The sequence below is a fragment of the Dermochelys coriacea genome, chromosome 16, assembly GCF_009764565.3.
Source record: "Dermochelys coriacea isolate rDerCor1 chromosome 16, rDerCor1.pri.v4, whole genome shotgun sequence".
Lineage (NCBI taxonomy): Eukaryota > Metazoa > Chordata > Testudines > Dermochelyidae > Dermochelys > Dermochelys coriacea.
Window position 1 is genome coordinate 15981451 of NC_050083.1, and position 26330 is coordinate 16007780.

General features: G+C 41.9%; 2 protein-coding genes across 12 annotated transcripts in view; one reads left to right on the top strand and one right to left on the bottom strand.

Annotated features, from left to right (window-relative positions):
- NTNG2 (netrin G2) overlaps positions 1–11627 on the top strand; it is an 80657-nt gene extending 69030 nt beyond the window's left edge. The window contains exons 7-8 of the mRNA XM_038375205.2: positions 1358–1492; positions 2328–11627. Of these exons, the coding sequence (XP_038231133.1) occupies positions 1358–1492; positions 2328–2551 (359 nt within the window). The 3' untranslated portion in view covers positions 2552–11627. The remainder of the gene's footprint in view (positions 1–1357; positions 1493–2327) is intronic.
- Positions 11228–26330, bottom strand: part of SETX (senataxin) — a 49090-nt gene continuing 33987 nt past the window's right edge. For 4 of the 11 annotated variants that reach the window (XM_043498975.1, XM_043498973.1, XM_043498977.1 and 1 more), the window contains exons 18-26: positions 25812–25961; positions 24453–24560; positions 23491–23678; positions 22987–23079; positions 19183–19347; positions 18533–18631; positions 16107–16166; positions 15646–15733; positions 11228–13185 (exon numbers count right to left, since the gene is read on the bottom strand). In XM_043498975.1, the coding sequence (XP_043354910.1) occupies positions 12382–13185; positions 15646–15733; positions 16107–16166; positions 18533–18631; positions 19183–19347; positions 22987–23079; positions 23491–23678; positions 24453–24560; positions 25812–25961 (1755 nt within the window). In that variant the 3' untranslated portion in view covers positions 11228–12381. Of the gene's footprint in view, positions 13186–15645; positions 15734–16106; positions 16167–18532; positions 18632–19182; positions 19348–22986; positions 23080–23490; positions 23679–24452; positions 24561–24683; positions 25272–25811; positions 25962–26330 lie in introns of those variants that run through there. The other 7 variants (XM_043498978.1, XM_043498974.1, XM_043498972.1 and 4 more) reach the window with 7 other exon arrangements.

Genomic DNA, 26330 nt, shown 5'->3' on the forward strand with positions numbered 1-26330 from the left:
GGGCACTAATTCACTCAGCCTTGAGAAAAAGAGGACACACCGGGCTCACCCAGCTCTTGCCAGTCCCTTTGAGCAACGCAGCACTGCTGCTGGGTCTGACTCGTTTAAGCCAGTGAAGAGGACTCCCTTCTCCCCATGCTGCCAGCATGCCACAAGCCCTGAGTAAAACGTCTCTCCTCTGAGCTTTACACCAGCTCCCGGCTGGGAGGCTCTGAGTCACATCTTGGACGACTGATGTGAATTAATCAAGAAGGTTGGCATTGGGCCTTCTCCATTTCTCTTCTGTCATTTTCCTCCTTTTACTCATCACCCTACTGCTCCAGTGGGAGAAGGCAGAGTCTGCACCCCATTACACTGTCACCCTATTAGCATCTGTGCCATAACTGCGTACAGAATCTAGGCCCTTGCCCGCCTGCCTTGCCCCCCCTCTGAGGTGAGCGGCAACAGCCACATGCGCCCCACCCAGCAACTCTGCAGTTCTAGGGCTACCAAACCAACACCCCATCTACTTCCTCCGCCACCTCCATGGAACTGCTCTCCCGGCAACCAGTCCCACTCCCGCTGGCCTCTAATGGAGTACAAAATGACAGCTGGAGACAGAGGTTCCCCATTAGAGTGAGAGGCTGCAGAGCAGGTAGCACCTGAGCTCTGGGTCACACTAGCCACCAAACTGGAGCAGCTCATCCAAATCTCTAGCACAAGGAGGTTGGAATAGGCAGAGGAAGGTGAGGTGGATCTGTAATACCCTAGAAGCCATTGTACAGTGCCTGGCGTAATAAGGGCCTGGTCTACTACTAGCGCTGCTAGGCCCTGGGGTAATATGAATCAATACCACCCACCCCCCTGACACAGAGGACTGAGTATCCACTTAGAAATACCTAGTCTCCCTCCAAACAACAGCACAGGCTCAGAGCACCTCTTCACTTTTGAGGCAATTAAATGGACTTCCAGGTAGTTTGGTGTGGTCAACCCTTCAGCTACAATCATGAGACCCAAGCTTGTGTGTGGACGTTGAGCCAGTGGTACATTGCGTAAGGGGAGAAGCTTGGCCAAAATATGCCTTTCCTTCCCACCACTTCTGGGGAGCTCAGAACAAGCTGCATTTTAGTAGAAGGTAGAGCAGAATCTGTGTATAAATTGCTGTAGCTGGAAAGGCAGCCCAGAGCAAGGTGGGGTACTTGTAAAGTACTTGTAACAGTTCACTCCTAAAAGTCAAGGATTAAATGGACAGCTCACACTGCCAGCCCTTCTCAAGGCCCTGTCAGCATGCAGAGCCCTGTCGGAAAGGCACAGAGAGCTCCCTGGCGCTCAGTGTGCACAGTCTGGTGTAGTAACTTGCTTCCATGTATTTGGACAGAATGTAACTGCAATCAAATCGGGTCGTTGCACGACCGCTGTAATGAGACCGGCTACTGTGAATGCAGAGAAGGTGCCTCCGGGCCTAAGTGTGATGACTGCCTTCCCAATTACTACTGGAGACAGGGTTGTTTTCGTAAGTACCGCAGGCCGGGGGGTAGTAGCAGGGTAACAAATGCACAGCAGCAGCCATAAAGCCCCTGTACTTGACAGCTGTGGAATGAGCTAGAGCGAGCTGTCCCAAGGATCCCCAGGCAAGGAAAAGCCCTTACTCCGGCATGGCCAGAGAACAGGAGTGATGCAGTGAGCCAGCAGGAGTGGGGAGTCTTTAGCAAGACTTGCTCAGCTGCCAATTGGAGGTAGTTGCAGAGAGCCCAGTGTATAGGGCTGTTAAGAGAACAGCAGTGGAAAGCTGAGGTCCCACCCCATTAATGTAATGTCATTGCACAGTTTGCAGCCACGGTTTGTTCCTATGAGTCTGGGGCCTTGGACTTGCACTGGTGTTGCAGGGCAATTGGATTAATACCAAGGGCCTGAAAAAAGACCCCAGCAAAAGCCAGCCTATACATTCTCTGTATGGGGGTGTGTGTGTGTGTGTGTGTGTGTGTGTTTATCTATATCTATATCTATATATATATATATCTATATCTATCTACTTACTATATGTTCCATTCTATGCATCCGATGAAGTGAGCTGTAGCCCATGAAAGCTTATGCTCTAATAAATTTGTTACTCTCTAAGGTGCCACAAGTCCTCCTGTTCTTTCTACACCTTCTAGTTAGTTTTAACCCAGACTTTTTCAGCTACACCTTGTTCCCTATGAGAGGCCAATGGCGCAGCCTTCAACATCCCTGAATTAAATTGAAGGCAATAAACCTTTGTTATTGCAGAGGGCAGAATCTTAAGGCCCCAGGGCTGTAGGTATCCAGGAGTAATTCCCCATGTTCTTTCTTCCCTCTTCACCTTGCAGCCAATGTCTGTGACGAGGAGCTCTTGATTTGCCAGAATGGTGGCACCTGCTACCAGAACCAGAGATGCATCTGCCCTGCTGGCTACAAAGGTGTCCTGTGTGAGCAATCCAAATGTGACTCTGACAACAAGGCCTGCAATTCTGCCTCCAGCACATACCTCAGCCTAACCTTCTTCCTCATCAGTGCACTCAGCCTCCAGCTGCGATGCTTGTTGGACTTTTGAATTGCAAACACAAGGGAGCAAAGTCAAGCTGCATTATGAGGGAGAGGGGGCAGGGGGAAAGAGGAGGCTAGGAGACTAAGGTCATAGATAGCCCTCCATAGCACCACCTCCTCAGCCTTCCTTTACTCTTGGACTTCCATGATGTCATTCAGGCCCCTGTCCACAGGGAGGCACCATATCTCAGGGGCTGACTCCTGTCGCTCCACCAGCAGCAACCTTGCTCAAACATCCGCACCCCGGACAGAGGTGGCTGCAGCATGGACTTGGCTGCTGAGCTGCAGGGAGAGAACTGTGACAGCCGTTGTGCAGAAGTGGCAGGACCTTGCTGTCAGTAGAAAGGACTCCTGTCACCCACACTTCCTTAAAAGCAGTGACTCATTCCCCATTTCGCACAGGGGGGCTCTGGTTCCAGGGCATGGGGGACCCTGCCAAAACAGTGCCGCAATCCAAGGATTTATTATTTTTTTAAACTTTTCAGTAGTTTCATTTTCTTTCTTGTTTTGAAAGAACCAGTCCTAATTGCTCCAGAGCCCCATGGCCCTAGAGACTGGAGTCCAAGGCATCCCTGGGGGACTATTTGGTCCATCCTTGCTACATAGTCCCATGTTTCATTGTTGACCTGGCCGGACCTTAGAGATACCATTGCCTACAAATCTAGTTGCTGAATTTATTAAGTTTTGTATTTTTGTTGTTGGATTTTTATTTCCTTTTCTTGCACTTGACCAGAACAAAAAGGCCATTGTGCGCATGGTATATCAGAGTGCAATGTCTTATCCAGGCATTTCCGTATAGTGTACGGTTCAAATACTTTTTTGGTAGAGAATTATTTTTGTTTGAATTAAATGCTATAAAAGGACTAAAACTTAAAGGGACATTTTACCATGAGCATTTGATTCTGGTGTATAATCCTACAGTAAAGCAACTATTAATTGCTGCTTGACCACCATGTTTTCCTTTGCGTGCAGACTTAATTACAGGTAAAGACTTATTTTTTGATACATGATGTCCTGTGTTTTCTGCCTCAAATACCAAGATGCACCCTCTGGGGGGGGTTTGTTTTGTCTTTAAGATCGGAGGAATTTAAATTTTATTAAAGCCACAAGCAGCCACAACCTTGGACTTTAATGTAAACTCACAGGTGTTAGTTCAAATATGGAAAGGGATTTAAAGCTCATGGACATGCTACAATAGGGGAAAGTATTTTAAGCCATTCACATGGAAGGGGGCTGGAGAATTCTGAAGCAATACATGATATAATTTGCAAACTGAGCAACCAGTGTGATCCCCTAGCTGAATGCTTTAGATCTCTTCTCCCTGAGCAACTACAATGCTCTGGTTTCAGCCTGAGGTAGCTCAGAAGTTATTTTTCCACCAGTCCTCCACTGGCATTTTCTATATCTAGTATCCTTACCCAAAGAATCATGCTACTGCCCTTTCCCAGATAAACATATCTCCTCTTTTGATACTCTTCATATAGGAACCGCTCCTACTTCCCACGTTGCAGCTCTAAGCATAGCTTGTACCCAGCAGTGGGATTATTCCAGGTCTGAAAACACCACACTTTGAATCTTTCAGCCCTGTATTTCAAAAACTATATACAACGAGAACCACTGAAATGTAGCCACCGCTGCAGTGGAGGATGGCAAAGGACCACTACTTTGTAAAAGAAGGGGAAAACCTGAGTAGAGACAGGACAAATTCTCTCACTCAATGAAAACAGTATAATGGAATCATTAAAGCCAGAGGTCTTGTTTGCTTTGAGCTCATCTTTTCATATGAAAGATCCCACGTACAAAGAGCATGGAACTTGATTCAATCCAGCACCGAAGGGGTGAAAAGCCGAATTGACCCTTTAGGTACAGGTAGCTTAAGTACTGCCAACTTCATGAACTTGTTGGCAGAGGCATTCTCTCCTTTTCTTGGGTGCAGCTGTACATTGTCTAAGATTTGCTAGATGCTGCTTGCTACTACCATTTGTTCTTGCTCTACCACAAAGTCCGCATGAGTTACAATTCTTGCAAGTAGTTTTTATAGGAGAGTCTATAACTAAATCAAGACCTTAAAAGCATGTCTGGAGGGGGAAAATACACATTTCCCTGTCCAAACACTACTATTTCTCTAGGAAATTAGATTATAAGCAACTGCAAATAATTTACTACTTCATAAAACCATTTCCCCAGACAGACTCCACAGCTACTGGAACTCCCACTCTGTGCTCAAGTGGCTTTATTGCACTGGAAGTTGGAACATTTATAACAGCAACAAAAGCTTCCATGGGGGGAAAAAAGCAATCAAGGGTGGCACTGTTGGGAACTGACCAGCTAGAGACTCTGTGCAAATGGCTGCTGGACAGGAGGCAGTATTGCATTAGACAGCATCCTTAAAAAGATGTCCCTGGCTTCCTTGCATGGCTTTAGAGAGAAATAAGCAGTAATGATGTTATGACCCTCTCACCACAGGTTGGCAGCAGGGTTTAGACCACGTACCTTCAGTACCGACACATGGGCTTCTATAACTTGAGCCGAAGCAGCACCTCCTTAGCTAGTAACAAAAGTAGGCTGTTATCCTTAGAGTAGCCACAAGGGGGATACAACACACTTTACAGCTGCTGAAGTCATGGTGCAAAAAAAATGGAAAAAAACCATGGTACCTATCACCTAGTATTGGGTTCTTTATAAATACCTACCTAGACAGAAGAGGATGCCACGCTAAAGTAATCTAACCATAGGAAAACATGGACACCAAGGAATTGTCTCTAAGGCAAATTAAATGATCCATGGACTTTGGTTAGGACAACTCCAAATAGCCAGTTAGAAAGCAAGGGGAATAGTTCTGGTCCCATCATAAAGACAGACTCAAAGCTGCTATGGTTGGTTCTGTTTTAGAAAGCCCATTTTCATTTTAAAATTTAGCAGTCATGCAGCCAGGAAGGACACACAACTGAAAACGCATCTCCCCAATCACAAATTCAGCGTTTAAAAAAAGAAATGTTTTTCAAAGCTTTGAGAACTTCAATGCTTTGAGCATATTGACAAAAGGTAACATGCAAGACAGGTATCCGCACAGAAGAGAAATGGCTTTCCTATAATACAAAAAGAAGAAACATCCTTCATCTTAGGTACATGCCACTGATGAATGTTCACATTCAGGAAGACCCATATAGAAGCTGCAGTCATTCATGAAGCAAAAGTTTATGCTTTTAAATAGGCAGGGAAATATTAGTTGTGGGAAGGCTAACAAAAAAAATCCTTAAAAGGCATCAGCACCCTCCTGGAAAAATCTACTCACACTAACATTTTAAGTTGGTTTGCCTGTTTATTTTAAAAATTATATCAGTCTGCAAAATGCTGACCTCTTTAAACAAGCATTAAGACAGACCTTTGTTTTTCCTATTTACCTCAAATTGTATTCCAACTTTAACTATTTGGTGGTGTCATAACAAATCTGTTTACCCAAATAAAAGCCACCAAAAAATCTGCAATCCTAGACCTGCTGTCTGGCATGATTAAATAGTGCCGCCAGTATGAATCTATCACCATAGCTACAGCAAAGAAGAAAAAAATCAAGTCGTTTGGGTTTATGCACAAATTCACTCACCCAAGAAAGCTTTTAACCATATTCATTCTCAGCTGAAGACAGGGAAAATCTACATTTGCTAGAATTTGTGAGAGCCACACAGGACAGTTAATCTGAAAGGCTGATCCTGAAAGGGGGAAATACAGACCATTAAAGGGACAGCACATGCTATCAGCACTTTGTCTCATCAGCAACATTTTGTGCTTTAATTGGCTTTCATGAAATGCCCCAAGTGTAAATAAAAGCAGCAGCTCAGTGTTTTCTTAGTTCTAAATAAGATAAGAGTTAGGCACTAAAGATACTTAAAGCAGCATTTTCTAGGAAATGTTGCTAGTCCCTGGCCAGACCTGGAGTGTTTTGCTGGGGCCACATAAGAGTTGGTTGGGAGTGGCACATTTAGGCACCAGGGGCAGAGGAGAGTTTCAAGTGGCTCTAAAATAGACTTGTACAGTTTTGCTTGCCCAGAAAAAGTGTTGATTTTGGGGTGGGGGAGTGTAAGGGGGGAGAAGGGGGGGACAGGAATGTCAAAAATCTGTTGTCATGGGCCATAATGGTGGGGAAGTCTAAAGGTTCCTGAGAATTTTGCAAAGTGGCTCTAAAGTGACCCTCGGTTAGCCAGGAGCAGGAGTGATAGACTCTAAAAGGAAAGCCCATGCAACTCTGCAGTGATTTGGGAGTTTAAAGTGGGCGAGAGAGCGGAAATCAATAACGGTCCTCAGGTCCAGATTGCATTGAATCCCAATGCAGAAGAGCAAATTCTCTACTTGATACAGCAATTAAGTAAGATGGCACTGGGAGGTGTCATATATGCCAGTCTAGAAAGCAAGTTTTATACATGCTGAACCATACCAGATGTAACAAGTGTACAAAATAAATTTACCTCTCACTCCCCATGATTTTCCTGGGCACTAATGGAAAGGGAGTCTGTACCTTAGCAGACCGGAGCACATGGCTAACAGGCTTCATCTTTCAGAGGCATTTAATATACAATACACTGCTTAGTTTAGATTTGCACTGAAAACAGTGCAATGGATTTTTCCAGGGATTTAGAAAGGCCTTATATATGACTTGGGAATGGAACCTTTGTGGATAGACATTGTATTCTATGGTTTAGCACCATAAATCCCAATTACAATATAGCAGTTTGTTTCATCTCTGAATTATTTATTCATGCAGCATAGAGGAGAGTGTCTTGCCATTTTAGAAACATGTTTCTGGTTGTTGTGGTATTGCTAGAGTAAATATAGTTTGCAAATGACCAACTAGCCTTCAGCTGTCAACTACTAGAACAAGGTTATGCCCTAATTTTAAAGTACAGATATCAGCTTGCACATTCAAATGGTTGCTTTAAAAAAAAAAAAAAAGACTGAAGTCCCTGGATTTTTAACATTTGCTTTAAAAAGGGAACTACAACATATTTATAAATCTTGCCTTACCCTTCATTTACTGGGACATGCTCTATAGCCTCATCACTTTTTTTTACCTGGAAATACACAATACTTGGCACTTACATGACATCAGTAGAGATCAAGACCCTTTATAAAGAAGGGGAAGAATTACTTCCATTTTAGACACTGGGCAACAGGCACAGAGGATAAGTGACTTGCCCTATGTTGCCCTCTGAGTCAGTAGCACAACTCAAACCCAGATACCTCAATGCCCACTCCTTTGTTTTGTCCACTGGACCAAGTTGCCTTCAAATCAGCAAGTCACACGTGACTTGTCTACATTAGAGTTTTCTTCTGAAAATTCTTCCACCACTTTCCCAGTTTTATAGTGGCTTTGAGAGCTCGAAAGCAGACAAGGCCCTGGGGGCTGCTGCTGTTTTTAGTGGCGTGTGGTTTAGATCTAGTCAAAGTAGATTTAGACAGAAAATGTTAAAAATACATGGCAATGAGAGCCTTGTCTACTATAGAGCACTTAATGTTGCTACCACCAGTGGAGCTGGATCTGTGTTACTGACAGTGGGACACTTTTTTTTTTAATTTCATGTGGACAGCTTCCCCCCTCCAATAAGTTTAGTTAAGTAGGCTTTGGGTGCACTTGTAACAGTCAAATGCCAAGCACTTCACACAAGTGACAAAAAATTAAGGTACCAGGTATGACTGCATTTCCTGAACTGGGTTATTGCTTTTATCCGGCTAGTAAATCTGACTTCTGTATAGATACCATGAAGGGAGGTATCTTGAGTGCCAGACAGGTTATGGTGCTTTATCCTGTATAACTGCATTGAAATCTGCAAAAGGAAGATACTCGTATTAGGCAATGTTTGGATACCACCTTAACAGACAGTGTCTGATTCTTCTCTAAGGGCAATTCTCTTCCACCTTCACAAGAAGGCCACCTATTCTGGACAGAGTATATTTCAGCACTTATAAGCACAAGGGATTCCCATTCTATTATTCAGAGATATCAAATGACAAGCAGCACCACAAAGGAGCCGCTATAACATTGAAAATTAAGCCAATGAGCTGGAAAAAAACAGAAGCCACTGATTTACAAACATTTAAAGTTTCTTCCTCCAAACTTATTTGGTCCAAAGATCAAATTAAACTGCTTCACATTAAAATACATGCAGTCAGTCTTCCATACATTCATTCATTAATGATTCATCTAGGCAATACACATGCAAGAGGGCAGGGGTCTTCAGATGGCTATTCTGCCACTTACTAGTTCTGAAACAGGAATACATGAGAAAGAATAGTACAAGACTACTTGCATAGTTGAGGGATTGGCCAGATCAGTCAAAGGAGGAGAAAACAAAACAACATAATGTAGATTGCATGTATGTTCATCAGTCTCTACTAAAAGGTTGATTACATGATGCATGGGCAAAAGAAATAGTTGAGGTGAAAATACGTTAAAACTGCACCATATCAGTGTGCATCTTGGCATAGGTTTTATTTTTGTAATACATTTAGTCTAAACTCTCTAAGTGAAGAAAGTGCCTTGGATCACAATTTGCCTGCTGGTTACACTAAGTGTTATGTATATAGCTGGAAGAAAAATACTAATTAAAAACTTAATCTACTCCACATGAACTCTCATTTTTACTAAAAGCAACCAATACTGGGCTATGCATAAAGAGAAAAAATGCTCAACATAAAGAGAACTCAACTCAAACATTTTTTTATTCAAAAACAAAATAGAGCATTAACAGACTGATGTGGCAGGAATGAGCTAGTGCAGAGAAATGATGGACAAAGCGGCAACAGATACAAAGCAAGTAAAGGCAATAAAACCTTGCATCAGCTGAGGGAGTAAACTGGAACGGTACTGCAGTCTCTCAATCAAACAGGGTTTATTGAGAAGTTATACAACTCCACTAAGCAATAGAGCGTGTAATACAGGATTTATTGGGTACAGATAGGCACGCACAAGCCACTTATCCCTGCGTAGTAAAAATGGCACAGCTCATCACTTCTCCCTATACAGAGGCAGGAGATCTAAAATATACAAAGCATGGGTGATGTAATGCCACAAAGGAAATGTAAGACATCAGAACAAAATTCCTTCCAGCACCTGACAAGCGTTATTTTCAGGATAGAACTTACATTCTGGAACGTGCAGCTGATTTGACAAAAAGGAGACTGGAAGAGTTCTAAGATTTGCTTGACAAACAAACAGTTTTCCAGTTAATCGTTAGAAAAGCATTCCCTGATTTAGACTGACTTTGTCTTCAGTTTTTTTACATGAATATACACTGCATGGTTTCCATAGCTATAGGAACTACATTGGTTTGCTGATTAACCCTGCCTTTTTAACCAATACTGCACCGATACAACAGGTTTATAAGGGAGACAGTATTTCAAAGTGTTCCTATTTAGCCTAGATATAGATACACACAGGGCATGAATCTCAACTAGGAGTTATACAGAGATCTCTAATGTATGACAACAAGTGGCTCATTCTAACAGCTCTACTCCCCGCAAACGCAAGTTACATCATACACTACTCTGAACATGACAGTTTCATGACAGTTTAAGGTGCGTACAGTGCTAGCAATTAATGTAGTATACATACGAAACAAAGCTTTAAGGTTAAATACTGCCCTCAAATTTTGTGGGCAACATCTGTTATTGGCGTCATTTCTTGTGCTTATCTAAGGGCAGAATTTAGCCCATTTATTCTCTTTATCATCACTGTAATAGAGAATAGCAGGTCATGAGCTGCGCCATGCCGCTACAGGAGATACAGCCTTTCAATATACCTGTCACTCAGCTGTCACTAGTAAAGCCCATCTATTTCAAGCTCGGATAGGTGAATTCATACCAGTTCAATTTACAGTTTGCCATGTAGACTACTGTCCTATTCTTCTTACAGTAGTTATGTCATCTCTATATTTTGCTTTGACACCTCCACCACGCAGCTGTTTGTCAGTATGAAAGGAAGAAGGCAACATTAATCACTGCAATGAAAGTATCTGGAGAGAGACCTAAACAAAACCATTAGCACAATTGTTTAGCCCATTTTCTTATGTTGTGGTGAAACTGGAAAGACCAGCATGGTAAAGGAATCAAAACACTAGTGTGCAGTGGTGAGCATAAGTCATTCAGTAGATGTGCTGAGAACCTGCTCCCATTAATTTAATGGAGCTAGGTCTTAATTTTGCATCTTAAGAAAGCTGGGTTCTATCTCACAAGAGCTCACATATAAAAGCAAGTTTGATGGCTTCCTTCTAGTTCTGAGGTGTCATTTGTCCACAACATGAAATGATTTGGCATACCATGGTAATCTCTTCTCAGATCAAACTTAGAAAAGCCATAGTAGAGGTATTTGCAAGTTGAAAATGAGCTGCATCATCACCAAAGGTCCACAGAAAAAATTTGCACCTTGCTTGCCCAGAGTACTTCTGGCTCTAGCCAGTGACAGATCGTCAAAGTGCTAAATGAACACACGCAAACAAAACATGAGCTCTGTATTGTCTCTATGCAAAACAGATGTTATTCACTTTCTTTATACACTTAGACATTCACGATATTCCTGAAAGAGCAACCGATGCCTTACTCTGAACACATTCTATTTAGAAACAACTCCACTTGCACTTTTTTTTTTTGTTCTTTTACAAAAACATGCCCATGAGCAGGGCTTTTTAAAAAAAAAAAAATAGTTATTGCAGTTTTATTCATTTACCAGTTAGATATTCTACATCTACAGAGTAAACAGAATCCAGTAATAGTAATAATCATACTTAGCTCTTACATAGCTAGCCTTTTCATCTCTGCAGATCTCAAAGTGCTCTGTTACCAAGCAAGTCAAGTATCATCATCATCATCAAGCATTGACTGGATCTTTGATAAAGATTTCAAAAACTTCTGCTGCTTATTCCTCACTTGGAGCCAATAGGCCTAACCAGGTTCATGCAATCTGACTGTCCTCAACTACTACCGACTTCAGTGGGAGCTCAGTACCTTGAGCCACAGTTAGTGCCATCAGCCTATAGACTCAAACTGCAATAAACTGATGTCACAATCAGAGGGCTAAGGACAACAGCTGAAGAGTAAGGACCAAAAGTAAGACTCAAGGCACATCTGCATGAACTGAGGATATTTTGTTCCTATGAAAAAATGGGGAAGTGAAATAAAAAAAATTATATATATATACACACACCATATGTAGAATTCTGTTGAACATTCACGCACACACACCCTCTTCTCATTGTCTTCCATGAGACACCAGTGGAATTTCAGAAAGAATCAAAAGCCATCTGACCTGTTACCACCATCTCAGCCTCTTCAAAATGTCCCATTTGCTATTAAAGAAACTAGACTTACCGAAAATCTCTGGTGAGGTTCTCTTTGTTTTTGGTTTGTTTTTTTTTTTATAAAAAAAATTTGCTCCACTCTGAAATTAGCTTTCGGGCACAGAAACAAGCAGCAATAAGCTTGCTGAATTAAATCTTAAAATAATTTTGCTATACAAATATACATCAATTCAACATTTACAGCATTTCACTTCCTAGCATCATAGTTCAAACTTATTGCCATTACATATGGAGCAATACCCAACTTTTCAGTTCAAAAGCTCCAAGGATATAATTTTTCAGGTATGAATTCACCCAACAGTCAGTGATGGGATGGAAAAAATTGGATCTGTTAGTAGAAAAGTAGCAATATGAAGGAGTTCCGGGTGAACTAGATACTTTTTTTTTTTTTAAATATAGTCCATATTTTTAAGGGCGGGGCTAGGTTATGGAGGGGCTTACATAGTGGGGGCAAGGCTGCCAGCTGCAGCTGATCCTAAAAAGATTTCAGCTAATAGGAGACCTTCCTCCTCTTGGCCTCACTCAAGTCTTTGTTCTCTGGGGGTTGTTCCAATGCTCTTCTGCTTGCAGGGGTCCGATAGTCCTTGTCTTTGCTCCACTCATTACCTTTCTGGTCTTCTTTACTGACAGTTCTTGCCTCTTTGGAGGAAACAGAAACTCTCCAGTCATGGTCCTGCCTGGCTGTATGGGAAGCAGTGAAAGGCATGTCCAGCTGTCTTACAGTTTGGTTGGGTTTATTGGAACCTTCCGCCTTGGAGACAGTAGGCTGCACAGTGCTGATCTGACCCCAGTGAGCTGCCGATGCATCAGGTCCCCGTGACAATGTCACATCTGGATTGCTCAGGGCTGATGGATTGCTGTTCTTGGAAGCCTGCTCCTTCCCTGCCACTTCTGCCCTCCTAGCCAGTCTTGGATCCCGTGGTCTCTCTCGAACAGCAGGCTGCACCGGTGTGGGAAGAGTGACTCCTTTGAAACCCAAAGCTTGAGACTCTGGTGCCTGCCGGACTACTCCATTGCCTTGTGCTGACAGGCCAGCACTGGCCGAGAGTATTCCAGAGTCATTGCTGCTTTTTCTGTTGGGGACCTTATTCTTCCCATCACTGCCCAAACATGCCGGCATTTGAGTAGCTTTCTCTGACAGTGCAGCAGTAGGAGGATAGGAGAGTGGCCGCTGTAATGTTGGTTTGAGCTTCAGAATTTTAACAGCATCCCTTTTATAGTTTTTGTCACAAGTCTTGATGATAGCGCCTCTTCTCTGAGCATCCTGAATCAGCTTATTCCAGTCTTTATTGTCCTTGAAAGGAGAAAAATAGTTAGCAAATAGAATACACAGTAATCTCAGGATGTATATGTTCCTATTTTTAATCCACACAACCTCACTTCTGATAGCCATCGCGGGAACTGTATGTACACTTGCTCTGGGAGGAAAGGATTTTTAGTAAAAGTTTCATTAAAAAGCAATACAGCATCCCACTGCTATAACACAGAGAGGATACTTTTAGCCATCATCGTACAAACTCATTTAAATTGACAGCTCCTGTAACTAGGATTGTCAGGACAGCGGTCCTCCGACCTTGTCCAAATACAACATAGATTCATAGACACTAAGGTCAGAAGGGACCATTATGATCATCTAGTCCGACCTCCTGCACAACGCAGGCCACAGAATCTCACCCACCCATTCCTACGAAAAACCTCACCTATGTCTGAGCTATTGAAGTCCTCAAATCGTGGTTTAAAGACTTCAAGGAGCAGAGAATCCTCCAGCAAGTGACCTGTGCCCCATGCTACAGAGGAAGGCGAAAAACCTCCAGGGCCTCTTCCAATCTGCCCTGGAGGAAAATTCCTTTCCGACCCCAAATATGGCGATCAGCTAAACCCTGAGCATATGGGCAAGATTCACCAGCCAGATACTACAGAAAACACAAGACTATGGTGTGATTGCCCCCTAGTGGTGCATGAGATACAGTAACAGAATATATTTTTTGAAAAATTAAGGCAGTGGTGCGCAAACTGTGGGAGGTACAAGAGTTTCTCTGGGGCAGGGGTGCAAAGAAACTATGTTAATATGTTAATAAAATGCATCCGATGAAGTGAGCTGTAGCTCACGAAAGCTCTTTCTGTTAATATCACTTTTCATAGCAGACTTACTAGCTCCCAATTGCCACCCTTACTTCTGCTGCTGCTGGCAATGAGGTGCTAAGACTTCTGTGAAAAGTGATATTGACAAATATCACTTTTCACACATTGCTACTCTTACTTCTGCATGAAAAAAGTTTCAGATTACAAGTAATGGAGGGGGCCTGCCAAATTATCTGAATGGTAACCGGGGGGCGCGATTTGATAAATTTGCAGACCACTGGTTTAAGGGACACCAACTTCAAATATAGGCAATTTTTAAAAGGTGAATTTAAGCAGTTTCAATTACTACACCTGCTCCAGATTCCACCCTGCCAATTTCTGTGGTGGTCCAGTCACATGTAAATGTTTGTAAAAACATTTTTCTCTGCTGTTTCACAGTAAAAGACCCACATACAGGGAAAACTGACTATCCCACGGAAACTGTGAAACTGACTGTGCATTTGATACCATTTTGTGCATAAGGTAAACAAACTGAAGTAACAGAAAAAGAAATGTAATTTTTTTCAGTTGATTATCTTAGGCATTACTTGAAATGTGTAAGCAAAAATTCAGACAAAAGTGTGTGTTTTTTTTTAAACCGAAAAGTGTTCCTTTAAAATTTCAAATTAAAAAAAAAAAAAGACATTTTAGCTTCCTAAATGAGTAAAATCTAATGGTTTCTTACATTGATCCTATTAGAAACAAGTCACTATATGCAAGGACAATGATATAATGAGAACAGCGCCATTTACTGATTCTCTGCTGAATGAGAAATGCCAGCTACAGTAGTCAAACTGTCCCAGCAGTCCTGATTCTTATCACAATGCCAACTAGTAACCGCAAAACTGGCCAAGTGCAGTACACTTGATCCCAATGAAATAAGCTAAAAACTTCCCCTTTTCCTCCTTACTTTATGCCACCATGCCTAGGATCTAACAAATTCTAGAAGCAAAGGGGTGAACAGGACATCATCAATAAGCCAGTGTCTGGAACTAAATTGGCCTCTTTATGCTTAATTTGCATTCTCAGCATGTGCTAGAGTGGAAAACCAACTCTTCCTCAGGCATGGAGGGCCCTGTCAGGAGATATTGTGCAGTTCTGCTCTAAAGGAGCAGATCTAGGGAGTACTTGGGGCTGGTGGGTCCTCTGGTCTTCTCCCTACCTGAAGCAGTCACTAGGACTGGGGAAGGCAGCTTCGTTTGGTTTATTGTTCGGCTTTGGAGAGAACAAAGGGGATGATTCTGACCCTCAAGCTGCGGAGCTTGCCAGTGCCAGCTCTCGTTCATGCTGCCACCGAGGAGAGGATTTACCCCCTCATACTTTCAGTATTTTTTACTGATAAATTTTATTGCAAGCCTTTTTACAGAACATCATCTCACTTGCCTGGCTTGAAACAATGGATACAGTTCTCCCTTCAGAAAGCCATCTGTGGCTGTGTATTACACAAGGACATCCGACTCTGCCCAAGAGTAGCTTTCAGACCATTGGATTGCTTTAACTGAGCAACCCTATCCCAACACAGACTCCTCTTTCACACAAGGATGGGTTGGGAATGACTGTCACTTTCTCATTCCTGACCTGAACTAACAGGGAGAACAGGCAGAGATGCACCGGACTACAACACTGTACCTACCATTAATGTTGTCAATCTTCCAAGGATGAAGAGGCTGTACCTGGCTCGGGTAATTGTAACATTCAGACGCTGAAGACTTGCCAGAAACCTAAATAATGAAACAAAATTAAGTTGCTGTACTATTTCTTCCAACACACTTAACTGAACTTTAGTTCTTATTTTTAAGAAGTGACAATTGCTGAAATACTACAAAGAAGGTGGGTTTTCCTCCATCCCTTGTTCCCACTACAGCAGCCAGCCCTCCCTGAATAAGGTACTTTGGTTGTTCCCAGGCTCCCTTTGCCATCTTCAATCCCCTGTAGAGAATCTCCCCCCTTTCCCCCCAGCTTCTACTGCTGCTGCTTCCCTTCTCAATGATATCTCCAGTCCCTCCTGGTAGCCACTACTTCTCCTTTCATCTTAAAACAATCTCCAAAGTCTTCCTACTCCCTCTGCCACTTCCCTTCCCTGCATAGACTCACAGATGGAAGAGATCAAATTTATTTCTCCTGTCAAGACTTTGAGCTTCCTTTTGACTTGAACTGAAATAGATTAATAATATTTGGTATGATTAATGTGAAAATGTTCTATTTAATATTTCAGCACTGTGCTTGAATATTTTATTTATTTTAAGGTCACCGGTAAAGGAGAAACACACTGTTTGTGCCGTTTTTGCTTTGTCATGGTTTTTGAGACCTGACATTTTTGTTCCTTGACAAAAAAAGTTTTCACATTGGAAATATTAGATCTTGTCTACCCTATTTTTGCCAGAGGACTCTACAGATAACAGAATTATAGGTTTCAGAGTAGCAGCCATGTTAGTCTGTATTCGCAAAAAGAAAAGGAGTTCTTGTGGCACCTTAGAGACTAACAAAGTTGGGCATATCCGATGAAGAGAGCTGTAGCTCACGAAAGCTTATGCTCAAATAAATTTGTTAGTATTATAGGTTTTATTCATTGTTTAAAGTTCAATTTTTGTTAGCACCTACTTAATTCAAACTCCTGATGAACCTTGTGGAAAAAAGCTCTCTGTTAAAGACTAGCACACCACCACTCCTCCTCCTCCAATGAGGACTGAGAAAGCTCCCAACTCCAGAGCCTACTCTACACAAAGAATTTTGCAAAAGCAAGTCTCGTCACGGTTGACACCAATTTAGCCGAACAGGTCCCACATCAATACCTGGTGTTACCAGCATGTTAATGAACCCTATTCTTCAGCAGTTTCACACACACACACACACACACACACACACACACACACACACACACACACACACACACACACACACTAGAAAAAACAAGGCAACCCAGAGAACAGCCTATGTTAGGGCTCCCACCAGGGGAATTTCTGAGGTAAAATTCCCTAGTGTAGACACCATGCGGTTCTCCAGCTAAAAAATGGGAAGGCACAGCTTGATATTCCTGATAGTTTTAAGGTAAAAAAAATTGACAGGAGTCCCTTCTCCCCCCATTAAAATACCCTTTCAGTGTCACTTCTTGGACAGGGTTTTGCTCCCTTTGCAGGTCACCTTTTCAGTGAATTCACTGCTGGACTGGTTACCCTGGAGATCAAAGCCCCTCTGCTCATTACACAATAATCTACAGCACAGGCAGGGGTGGTGCAAAGTTCCTGTAACACCTTGCCAAGGTGGTTGGACCCTGCTTTGAAGAGACCACAGTGATTAATACTTTGTGCCTGCCTACATGAACAATTAGACTGCTGGGGTGTGAATCTACACCGCACCAGCCGGCCGTGGTCTGTCCACATACACCCTTGCTGATGCATGTTAACAGTTTGTTAGAGCACCTTCAGCTAGTCCCATTTCAAAGAGGGCTAGATCAAAGCAGTCTAATTAACTGTTAATGTATGTCAACAGCATTCCCAGGGACAGTTAGACTGTAGCAGGCTAGCGCAGGGTAGAGCGGTCTAACTGTTCATGTAGACAAGCCCTTAGAACTTAAAGAGCATCTTACTGCCAAAGCAATGTACAAATAAAGCCTCAACAGCTAGGTGAGCTAGTAACCTTTATAAAGGGGCAAACTGAAGCAAAGAGGGTAAGTGACTTGCCAGCCAGTAACAGCGCCAGAATTACACTTGGCTCCCATTCCCAAACAATCATCTAAATTAGGGATTTCTGAATCATATTTATAAAACACTTCTCTATTTAGCAATACTTTGGCACTGGAAGTGCTATATAAATAGGTCACTTTCATTCATAATCATGAATAATTTTTTTTTTTTTAAAAGAAAGGAAGATCAGCACCTCAACAAAGTTACAATACACAGCCATACGAGTATAATTTGTGAGATTGCACAGCAGAGTTAATAGCATGAAGAAAGATACCTGGGTAATTGATGGCTGTGTATCATCCTGTCCAAACTAAACAGACAATTAAAATGACAAACCAAAGGATGCACACAATTTCATCTGTGCTCAGTGCAGATTATTATAATACTTGGCATTGGGAGACTCGGGTTTAATTCCCTGCTCCACTGTAGACTGTGTGTGAGAACCTGGACAAATCACTTAGCCCCACTGTGCTTCAGTTTCCTGTTCTACAATGAGGATAATACTGCCCTACCTCACATGGGTGCTAAGAGAAGAAATACATTAAAGATTTTGAAGTGCTTGGAAATCTACTGAAGAAAAGAATTACATAAGAGTTAAGTATTTCTATAGCACCTCCTGTCCAGACCACTTTTAGGAGATCCGTGGAGTGGGGTGACCATTAGAATGCTTAATTTGGCTGGCAGAGATGAAAAACACCAGACAGATATTATCTCCCTGATGTTCTCTTACTGACATTCTGCAGAGAACACATGTAAATAAAGTCTCTCTAGGTGTGTGCAGACTTCAAGTCACCAATCCCCCCCCCCTTTTTTTTTTAAAAAAAGGGCAAGACATACCCAATTGACCCTTGTGCGCTGTTCGCTCTTACACACGTCACTATAATGCAGTCTTTCTGTCGACCCTGGAACCCGTCAACTGTGTCTACTTCTCCTGCTCTAGGAAAGAGGAATTTTGAGATGTTTAAAATATTCGTCTTTGTATTTTAACCAAGTGCGTATCCCAATAACTTAAGCACTTTTATGAAAGGTTAACCTCTTAATATAATCCATGCTGTAAATTAAACTATTTATTTAAAAAAAAAAGATACAGTGCATGACTCCCCTTTCTGAAAACATTCACTTTCTTTTTCAGACGCCAAGATTATGCCAGAATGTTGTTCTGGTTCACTGTAGTTCAGAAATCATTTGAAGTGTGCTCTTTAATTCAGCTTTATTCTGAATAGTTGTATGAATCAGATCACATAAAGAGATACAAACTAGAGAATGGTACCCAAGGACCCCACTAGCACTATTAAGAGAAAAAGCTTTGAATGCTGCTCTATGCTTGTAATAGTTTAACCAGTTGCAGCCAATTGTCAGTACTTTTTCTCAGCACAAAAAAATTTAACGTTTACAGTTTCTACCCTACTGCAATATTTGCAGAGAAAAAGCAAAAGGACTCCATCCAGAGGATTTAGTCCCAGTTAGAACATGTAGAGTATTTTTACCTGCCCCTTCCAAACTGTCTGTCCAGTTCTTGTTGAATCATCTTTTTCTGTGCACTGTAAGGGGTGATTATTCCTATGTGACGAAAACCAATATCATTCTTTTTTTCTTTAATCAATTTCATTATTTCCATCACCAGCTTCACTTCCTGGGGATTAGCAAAAGAGCTGAACAAGATAAAGAGGAAGAAAAACCATCATCAAAACCATTTATATATTGTTAAACTCACTACTTTAGCACAGCTCATGTGCTCGGATTTACTGTGCCTCTTCATGCTTTATCCTTTTGAGATCTCTGGATGAAAGATGCTGCAAAACACTTATAAGCAACCACCAAGGTAGGGCTGACATGCACCAGTGGGGAAGATCTCCTGTGAAAGGCTCTGTTATTGGTCCCATGTGAGCTCTAATGCCTGGGGAAATTATAGAGGAAGGGAGCAAGTGTGTCTTGTGACAGCAGACACTTAGAATTCAGCAGGGAGAAGCAAGTCAGTGAGGTCATAGGGGTCTGGAGAAATGGTGCTAGAGTTAGCAGTGTGAGATAAAAAGAAAAGGAGTACTTGTGGCACCTTAGAGACTAACAAATTTATTAGAGCATAAGCTTTCGTGAGCTACAGCTCACTTCATCGGATGCATTCTACCAAATGCATCCGATGAAGTGAGCTGTAGCTCACGAAAGCTTATGCTCTAATAAATTTGTTAGTCTCTAAGGTGCCACAAGTACTCCTTTTCTTTTTGCGAATACAGACTAACACAGCTGCTACTCTGAAACCTGTCATTATGCAAGTGTGAGATAGCAGCTAGTGGGACACCAAACCAGGCTGCAGGGGATTTATTTCCACACTGTCACAAAATGAACACTTATTTATACTTGCGCCCATGCATCACAGCAATGTAGGGCTGGAAGGGGCCTCTAGAAATCAAAAAGTACAGCCCCTTGCTTGGTGGCAGGACCAAGTGAACCTAGACCAACCTGACAGGAGTTTGTCCAACCTGTTTTTAAAAACCTCCAATGATGGGGATTCCACAGCCGCCCTTGGAAGCCTATTCCAATGTAAATACCCTTGTAGTTCGAAAGTTTTCCCTAATATCTAACCTACTTTTCCCTTGATGCAGATTAAGACCATTACTTCTTGTCCTCCTGTCAGTGGACATGGAGAACAATTGATCACCGTCCTCTTTATAACAGCCCTTAACATATCTGAAGACTTACCAGATCCCTCCTCAGTCACCTTTTCTCAAGACTAAACACACCCAGTTTTTGTAACCTTTCCTCAAAGGTAAGTTTTTCTAAACCTTACATCATATCATTTTAGTTGCTCTTCTCTGGACTCTCCATTTTAGGAAAGATTTGGACAAACTGGAGAGAGCCCAGAATTGGACACACTACTTCAGCTGAGGCCTCACCAGGGTCAAGCAGAATGGGACAATTACCACCTATGCCTTACATACAACACTCCTGTTAATACACCCCAGAATGATATTAGCCCTTTTTTGCAGCTGCATCACACAGCTGACTCTCATTCAATTTTTGATTCATTTTAGCTCCCAGATGCCTTTCAGCAGTACTACCACCTTGCCAATTACTCCCCATTTTGTAATTGTGCATTTGATTTTTCCTTCCCAAGTGAAGTACTTTACACTTGTCTTGACTGAATTTCATCTTGTTGAATTCAGACCAATTCTTCAATTTGTCAAGGTCATTTTGAATTATAATCCTGCCCTCCAAATTCCTTGTACCCCTCACAGCATGGTGTCATCTGCCAATTTTATCAGCACACTTTCACTCCATTATCCAAGTCATTAATAACTATATTGAATAGTACCAGACCTATGACTGACCTCTACAAGGCCCTGTTAGGTATGTCCTCCCAGTTTGGCAGCAAACCATTGATAAGTCTTTCAACCAGTTGTGCACCCATCTTATAGCAATTCCATGTAGACCACATTTCGCTAGTTTGCTTATGAGAATTTCATGTGGGACTGTGTCAAATGCCTTACTAAAAATCAAAATATATCACATCTACTGCTTCTCCCCATCCAGCAGACGAGTAACCCTGTCAAAGAAGGAAATTAGGGTGGTTTGGCATTGCTTTTCCCTTTTGACAAATCCATGTGGGTTATTTCTTATAACCCTATTATCTCTAGGTGCTTACAAATTGATTATTTAATAATTTGTTCCAGTATCTTGCCAGGTATAAAAGTTAGGCTGACTGGTCTATAATTCCCCAGGTCCTCTTTGTTCCCCTTTTCAAAGATAAATATTATGTTTGACTTTCTCTAGTCTTCTGGGACCTCACCCCTCTTCCAGGAGTTATTAAAGATAACTGCTAACAGTTCCAAGACTGTTTCAGCTAGGTCTTTAAGTGCCCTAGGATGAATTTCATCATGCCTTGATGACTTGAATATATCCTACTTATCTAAATAGTCTTTGACCTGGTCTTTCCCTATTTTGGGTAGAATTCCTTCCCCCCTTGATATAAATATTACTTGTGTTGAGTATTAGGTTGCCATTAACCTTTTTAGAGATGACTGATGCAAAATAGGCATTATACATTTCAGCTTTCCTGATGTCATCGTTCTTAGCTCTCCTTCCCTGATAAGTACAGGACCTATACTTTTCTTCATCTTTCTCTTGCTCCTTATGTATTTAAAGATTTCTGATTTGTTCCTATACGCTTGTGCTATTCTTTTGTACTTCCTCCTTTGCAATTAGTCAACATTTCTACTTTTTGTAAGATTTCTTTTTGCTGTTCAGGTCATTAAAGAGCTCCTGATGGAGCCACACTATTCTTCCTATCTTTCCTTCACATTGAGATTGTTAGTAGATGTGTCTTCAATATGGTCTCCCTGAGAAACTGCCAGCTCTCCTGAACTCTTTTCCCCTTAGATTTTCTTCCCATGGGACCTTACCTACCAGTTCTGAGTTTGTTCTCTGAGAACAATACAAAACAGTTGAGATACCAGTCTGAATACTGGAATGAAGAAAGAATGAGGAGCAAGACATAACAGAGAAAGTCCAAACAGTCAGTGCTACATGTATTGTGTGCTTTTTTTATTCAGAAGACTGCAGAACTTTAAATTGAAAGTGGGTTGGGATTTCTCTTTCAACGTTGTTTCCTCGACCAATGTAGTAGAGCCATTTGATGGTCAGACACTACCACTCACTGTCTGGAACTAAGTATTTGTGACAATAGTGCTTTGAACCATACTCAGACAGATTCAGCACAAACCACGGTGGAAGAGCTAAGTGCCAGCAAACTTTATGTGGAGCAACTGGAGCCATTCAAAGGTAACCATAGATTGACCTTGGACAGCCATGGAAAGCCCTGGAGATTAGCAGAGGGCATGTGACCTTGACTAACAACAACACTACATTTAAAGACTTGTGAAACACTACCCTGCACCCACAGAAAGAAAAGTGGGTCCCAAACTGGATATGAAAAAAAAGAGTTAGAAGGAAAAAAAACCTGACAAAGTTAATGACACTCATTCCAGGTAGTAAACAGGCTGTTCACAGAGTCTGATTCATTACAAGGTAACTATATCAGGAAGGATAGCCCTGACTCTACTCAGATATACAATCACTTACACCCAAGCCCTTTTATAAAGGTAAGATAATATATTTACATCAGAGACATGCCAAACTCGTGCCCTGAGCAACAATCTTCTCCCACTGCTGAATGTCAGCATCAGGTCTTTAGTTCAGAATGGAGCTTTGGCTATGTTCCATGTATGAAAAATCATCCTGCAGTTAATTATACCAGCAGATTTAGATTTTGGTGGAGAGGAGAATAGAGAACTTACTCATTATTTCGTTTCTCGTGGCCATCTGCTACATCAAAGACCAGGTATGGCTGGAATAACCAATCTGAAGAACATCTATTCTCTTCTGTTGCTCTGTAAATAATGGTAATTATCACCACTGAAACCATCAAGAGTTCTGAGAATTGATACATCACTTATTTACGACAGGTAAAAAAATGCAGGAGACTTTCAGCTTCTCTTCTAGATTCCATAATTCCTTATGCCATCAATGTATACCAAGGCAAGAAACCGAGCTCTTGGTGATAGAGAATTAGCCCAGTCTTTGAGATTATGATCTAGTTAATTCATGAGCCCAAGACAACAGCTGGAAGAAGAGTATGGGAGTTTCCACGCCAGTTATGCAAACATCTGTTTCCCTCTTTTGGAAAGAAATCCTAGGGGCAAAGGATTGATACACTGATCGATATGTGGGGAAATAACTAAGTGCTGTTAAGTTTTTGCTGGAATACCCCTTACTAACAAAACAAACTAAATGCGACCCACCTGTCAGTCTTTAAAGTCCTGCCATAAATGTAATTGGATGGGAAGAGGCAGATGTCAGGATGCATCCTATATTGTACAGTCAGCTGTAAAACAGGCAGCTTCCCTGTAACATTCTGCTGCATCTGTTCCTCCAGGTGTTTGTGCAGGCGAGCCATCATAGACTGATCATAGCCATACTCTTGAGCTTTCTGCCAGAGGCAAAACACAGGACTGACTTTTGTGGAGTTAGGTGCATCTTAAACTTCATCATAAGAAATCCAATATGGGCTTAAACTTGCAGCTTTGTACATTTGTTTTCACACCTTTAACTCACCAACAAGACACTGAGTTTGAGAGTGTTACAGATATTTATATTTTAGTTTTCACAGTTTGTATTTGTCAGTAAGTCTGCACCTTCATTTCAGCAGAATTTTACTGGCATTAATCAGTCAGAAACTTTATAGTTAGTGGATCTTTTGAAAAAAAATGAGGTTATATTTCTTATTAATCTATCCAATAAGAAAAGTTTCCAACATGCAGTTTCAGGGGTAAAAAAGCAATGTGCGGTATGAATTACATTTAATGTTTCCCCTTTCTTGGCTCATACAGATAGGAATATAGAACCCAAGCTCCAGTCTGAGCTACAATGTCCACACTGCTATTTTTAGCAAGCTAGCGTGAGCCCCACTAGGGTGAGTTTCTCTACCTGCGTCAGGAGGCTCACTCCCAGCTGCAGTGAAGACATACCCTAAGTGACTGACTTGACCAACATCACACAGAAAGTCTGTGGCACAGCAGGGCATTGAACCTGAGTCCCAGGCTAGTGCCCTGACCACTGGACCCCTTGTATTTTATAAGTTCAAATTGCCCTATCTAGCCTTGATTACATACTTTTATGCAGTCTGTGCTACTAGATGTTATTGTCCTTTCACTATTTCCATTATACAACTCCATTACCAAAGGTACAAATTCAATCTGCTTACCATAGATATTACAGTAGGAGGGAGCTGCTTGGGATCTCCAACAAGGACAAGTTTACTACAGCGATGAGTCAATGGAATCAGAGTTTCAACCTCACATGACTGCCCTGCCTTTCATATACACAAACAGGAATAAATGAAGTAGGAGTTGAAAGCCAAAAAGAGGAAACATAAGTGTTACATTTCCTATAATGTACCCAGAATAACCCAACACATTCATTTTTCAAAGTTAAAAAAAACAAAAGAAGGAAAATTGCTTTGCTTAAGAAATCTGAGTGAAGAAAACTAAAATAAATTGCTCTCAATATGAAATTACATGCAAAGCAAATATTCCTTGCTCTCTAAAACAGACACATTTATAACCCATCAATCTGGAAAGTTTCCACCACTTTTTTGCTGTGCTCACCTTCAGAGATTCATGTCCCATGTGGATCCCTCTCTTTCTAAGAAACAGTATTTCTGCATTATTTCTGTGGTTTGGGAGGCTATCCTGGCCAGAACAACTTGCTGCTCCCCGGCCCATGAGCATCCCCTTCTTGGGATACACAGGAAGCCAGGTCCCCACCCCTGAGACTCCCAAAATCATTCAAAGGCTACAGGCTCCTTTGGCTCTGGTGCAATCCCAAGCATACATGGATGGGCGGGCAGGCAGGAACTATCCCCCACAGGGCCACATGCACTTCAGCCTCTGGAGAGGTGAGCGAGCTGGAATGCTCTTTCCTGCCCGCACATCTCCTGCAAAGGGAGAGGCCACACTCCCTTAGTCCTCCCTTCCTCCTTGTTCTTAGAGCCTCACGGCAGCAGATGAACCAAAAGACGCAGCTAGTGAGAGGAATATTTTGAAGAAACAAGACAAAATTCAGAACCAGTCAGGTCCTTGTGCCCCCACACAGCGACACACCCCATAGATTGAAAACCAATGGCTAGGATTAATTCAGATTAATCTCCCACCTGAATAACAGATACATGATAGAAGTAATGAACTTTGACACTGTTCTCGCCTTTCATGGGTCTGGGATCTCCCAGACTTTGCTAAGTAGTAGAACATGGACTGAGATGGTTGCTATTTATAACTAGGACAAAAAAGTCCCATCTACAAAGGCCTCAGGCCACTGGCTGACAAACAGTGTGTGTAGCCTTATTGTGTTCTGCATTAAGCAGAAGAGAATGTAGTTTGGGGATTATGGTCTGGCTCTGGCACTGAGGAGAGCCTATCATCAGAAGCCACAAAGAAGTGTTGAGGAAAGACTGCAACAAAAAATGTTAGCTTTATAATGGATGTTTCCCCATCCTTCCAAATATCATGCAGCAGCTGTTGCAATCAACACTAAAATGATTATAGTTACTAATAGTTTTGCTTACCTCATCCACAATGACACAGCTGAAAGGGTCAAGTCCTTGCCGGCGAAAAGCAGACTCCAGCAGAAAGCCTCCGCTTGTGCTCAACGTGCAACAGATGATGTGGGACTCCAAGATGATGCTAGCCTGCACTTCCTGAGGGCGCCCTCCAACCTTTGAGTACAAGGGCAAGACTCTTAATATTGTGCTTCTTTTAGACAGATGTAAAATTTTCTTAATCATCTGTTTTGACTTGTGATAACAGCATCTACCAATTTGGCCAATTCAAACAGCTAAACATATGGTTACACTGAAGTCAGCTCCTTCAGAGGGATATTAGCTCATTCCAAAAGAAACTGAACATGAAACAGGATGTAAACTTGAAAAACAGGATGTACAGGATGTAAACTTCATTGGAAGTGTACTTTTATGTCTGTATGTATGCAATCCAGACTTTACAATTGTTGTATTAGAATTAGTTCACCATCACCACATTCCTTAACTCCTTAGGACAAAGTAGGGAGTCATGGACAGCCAATATCC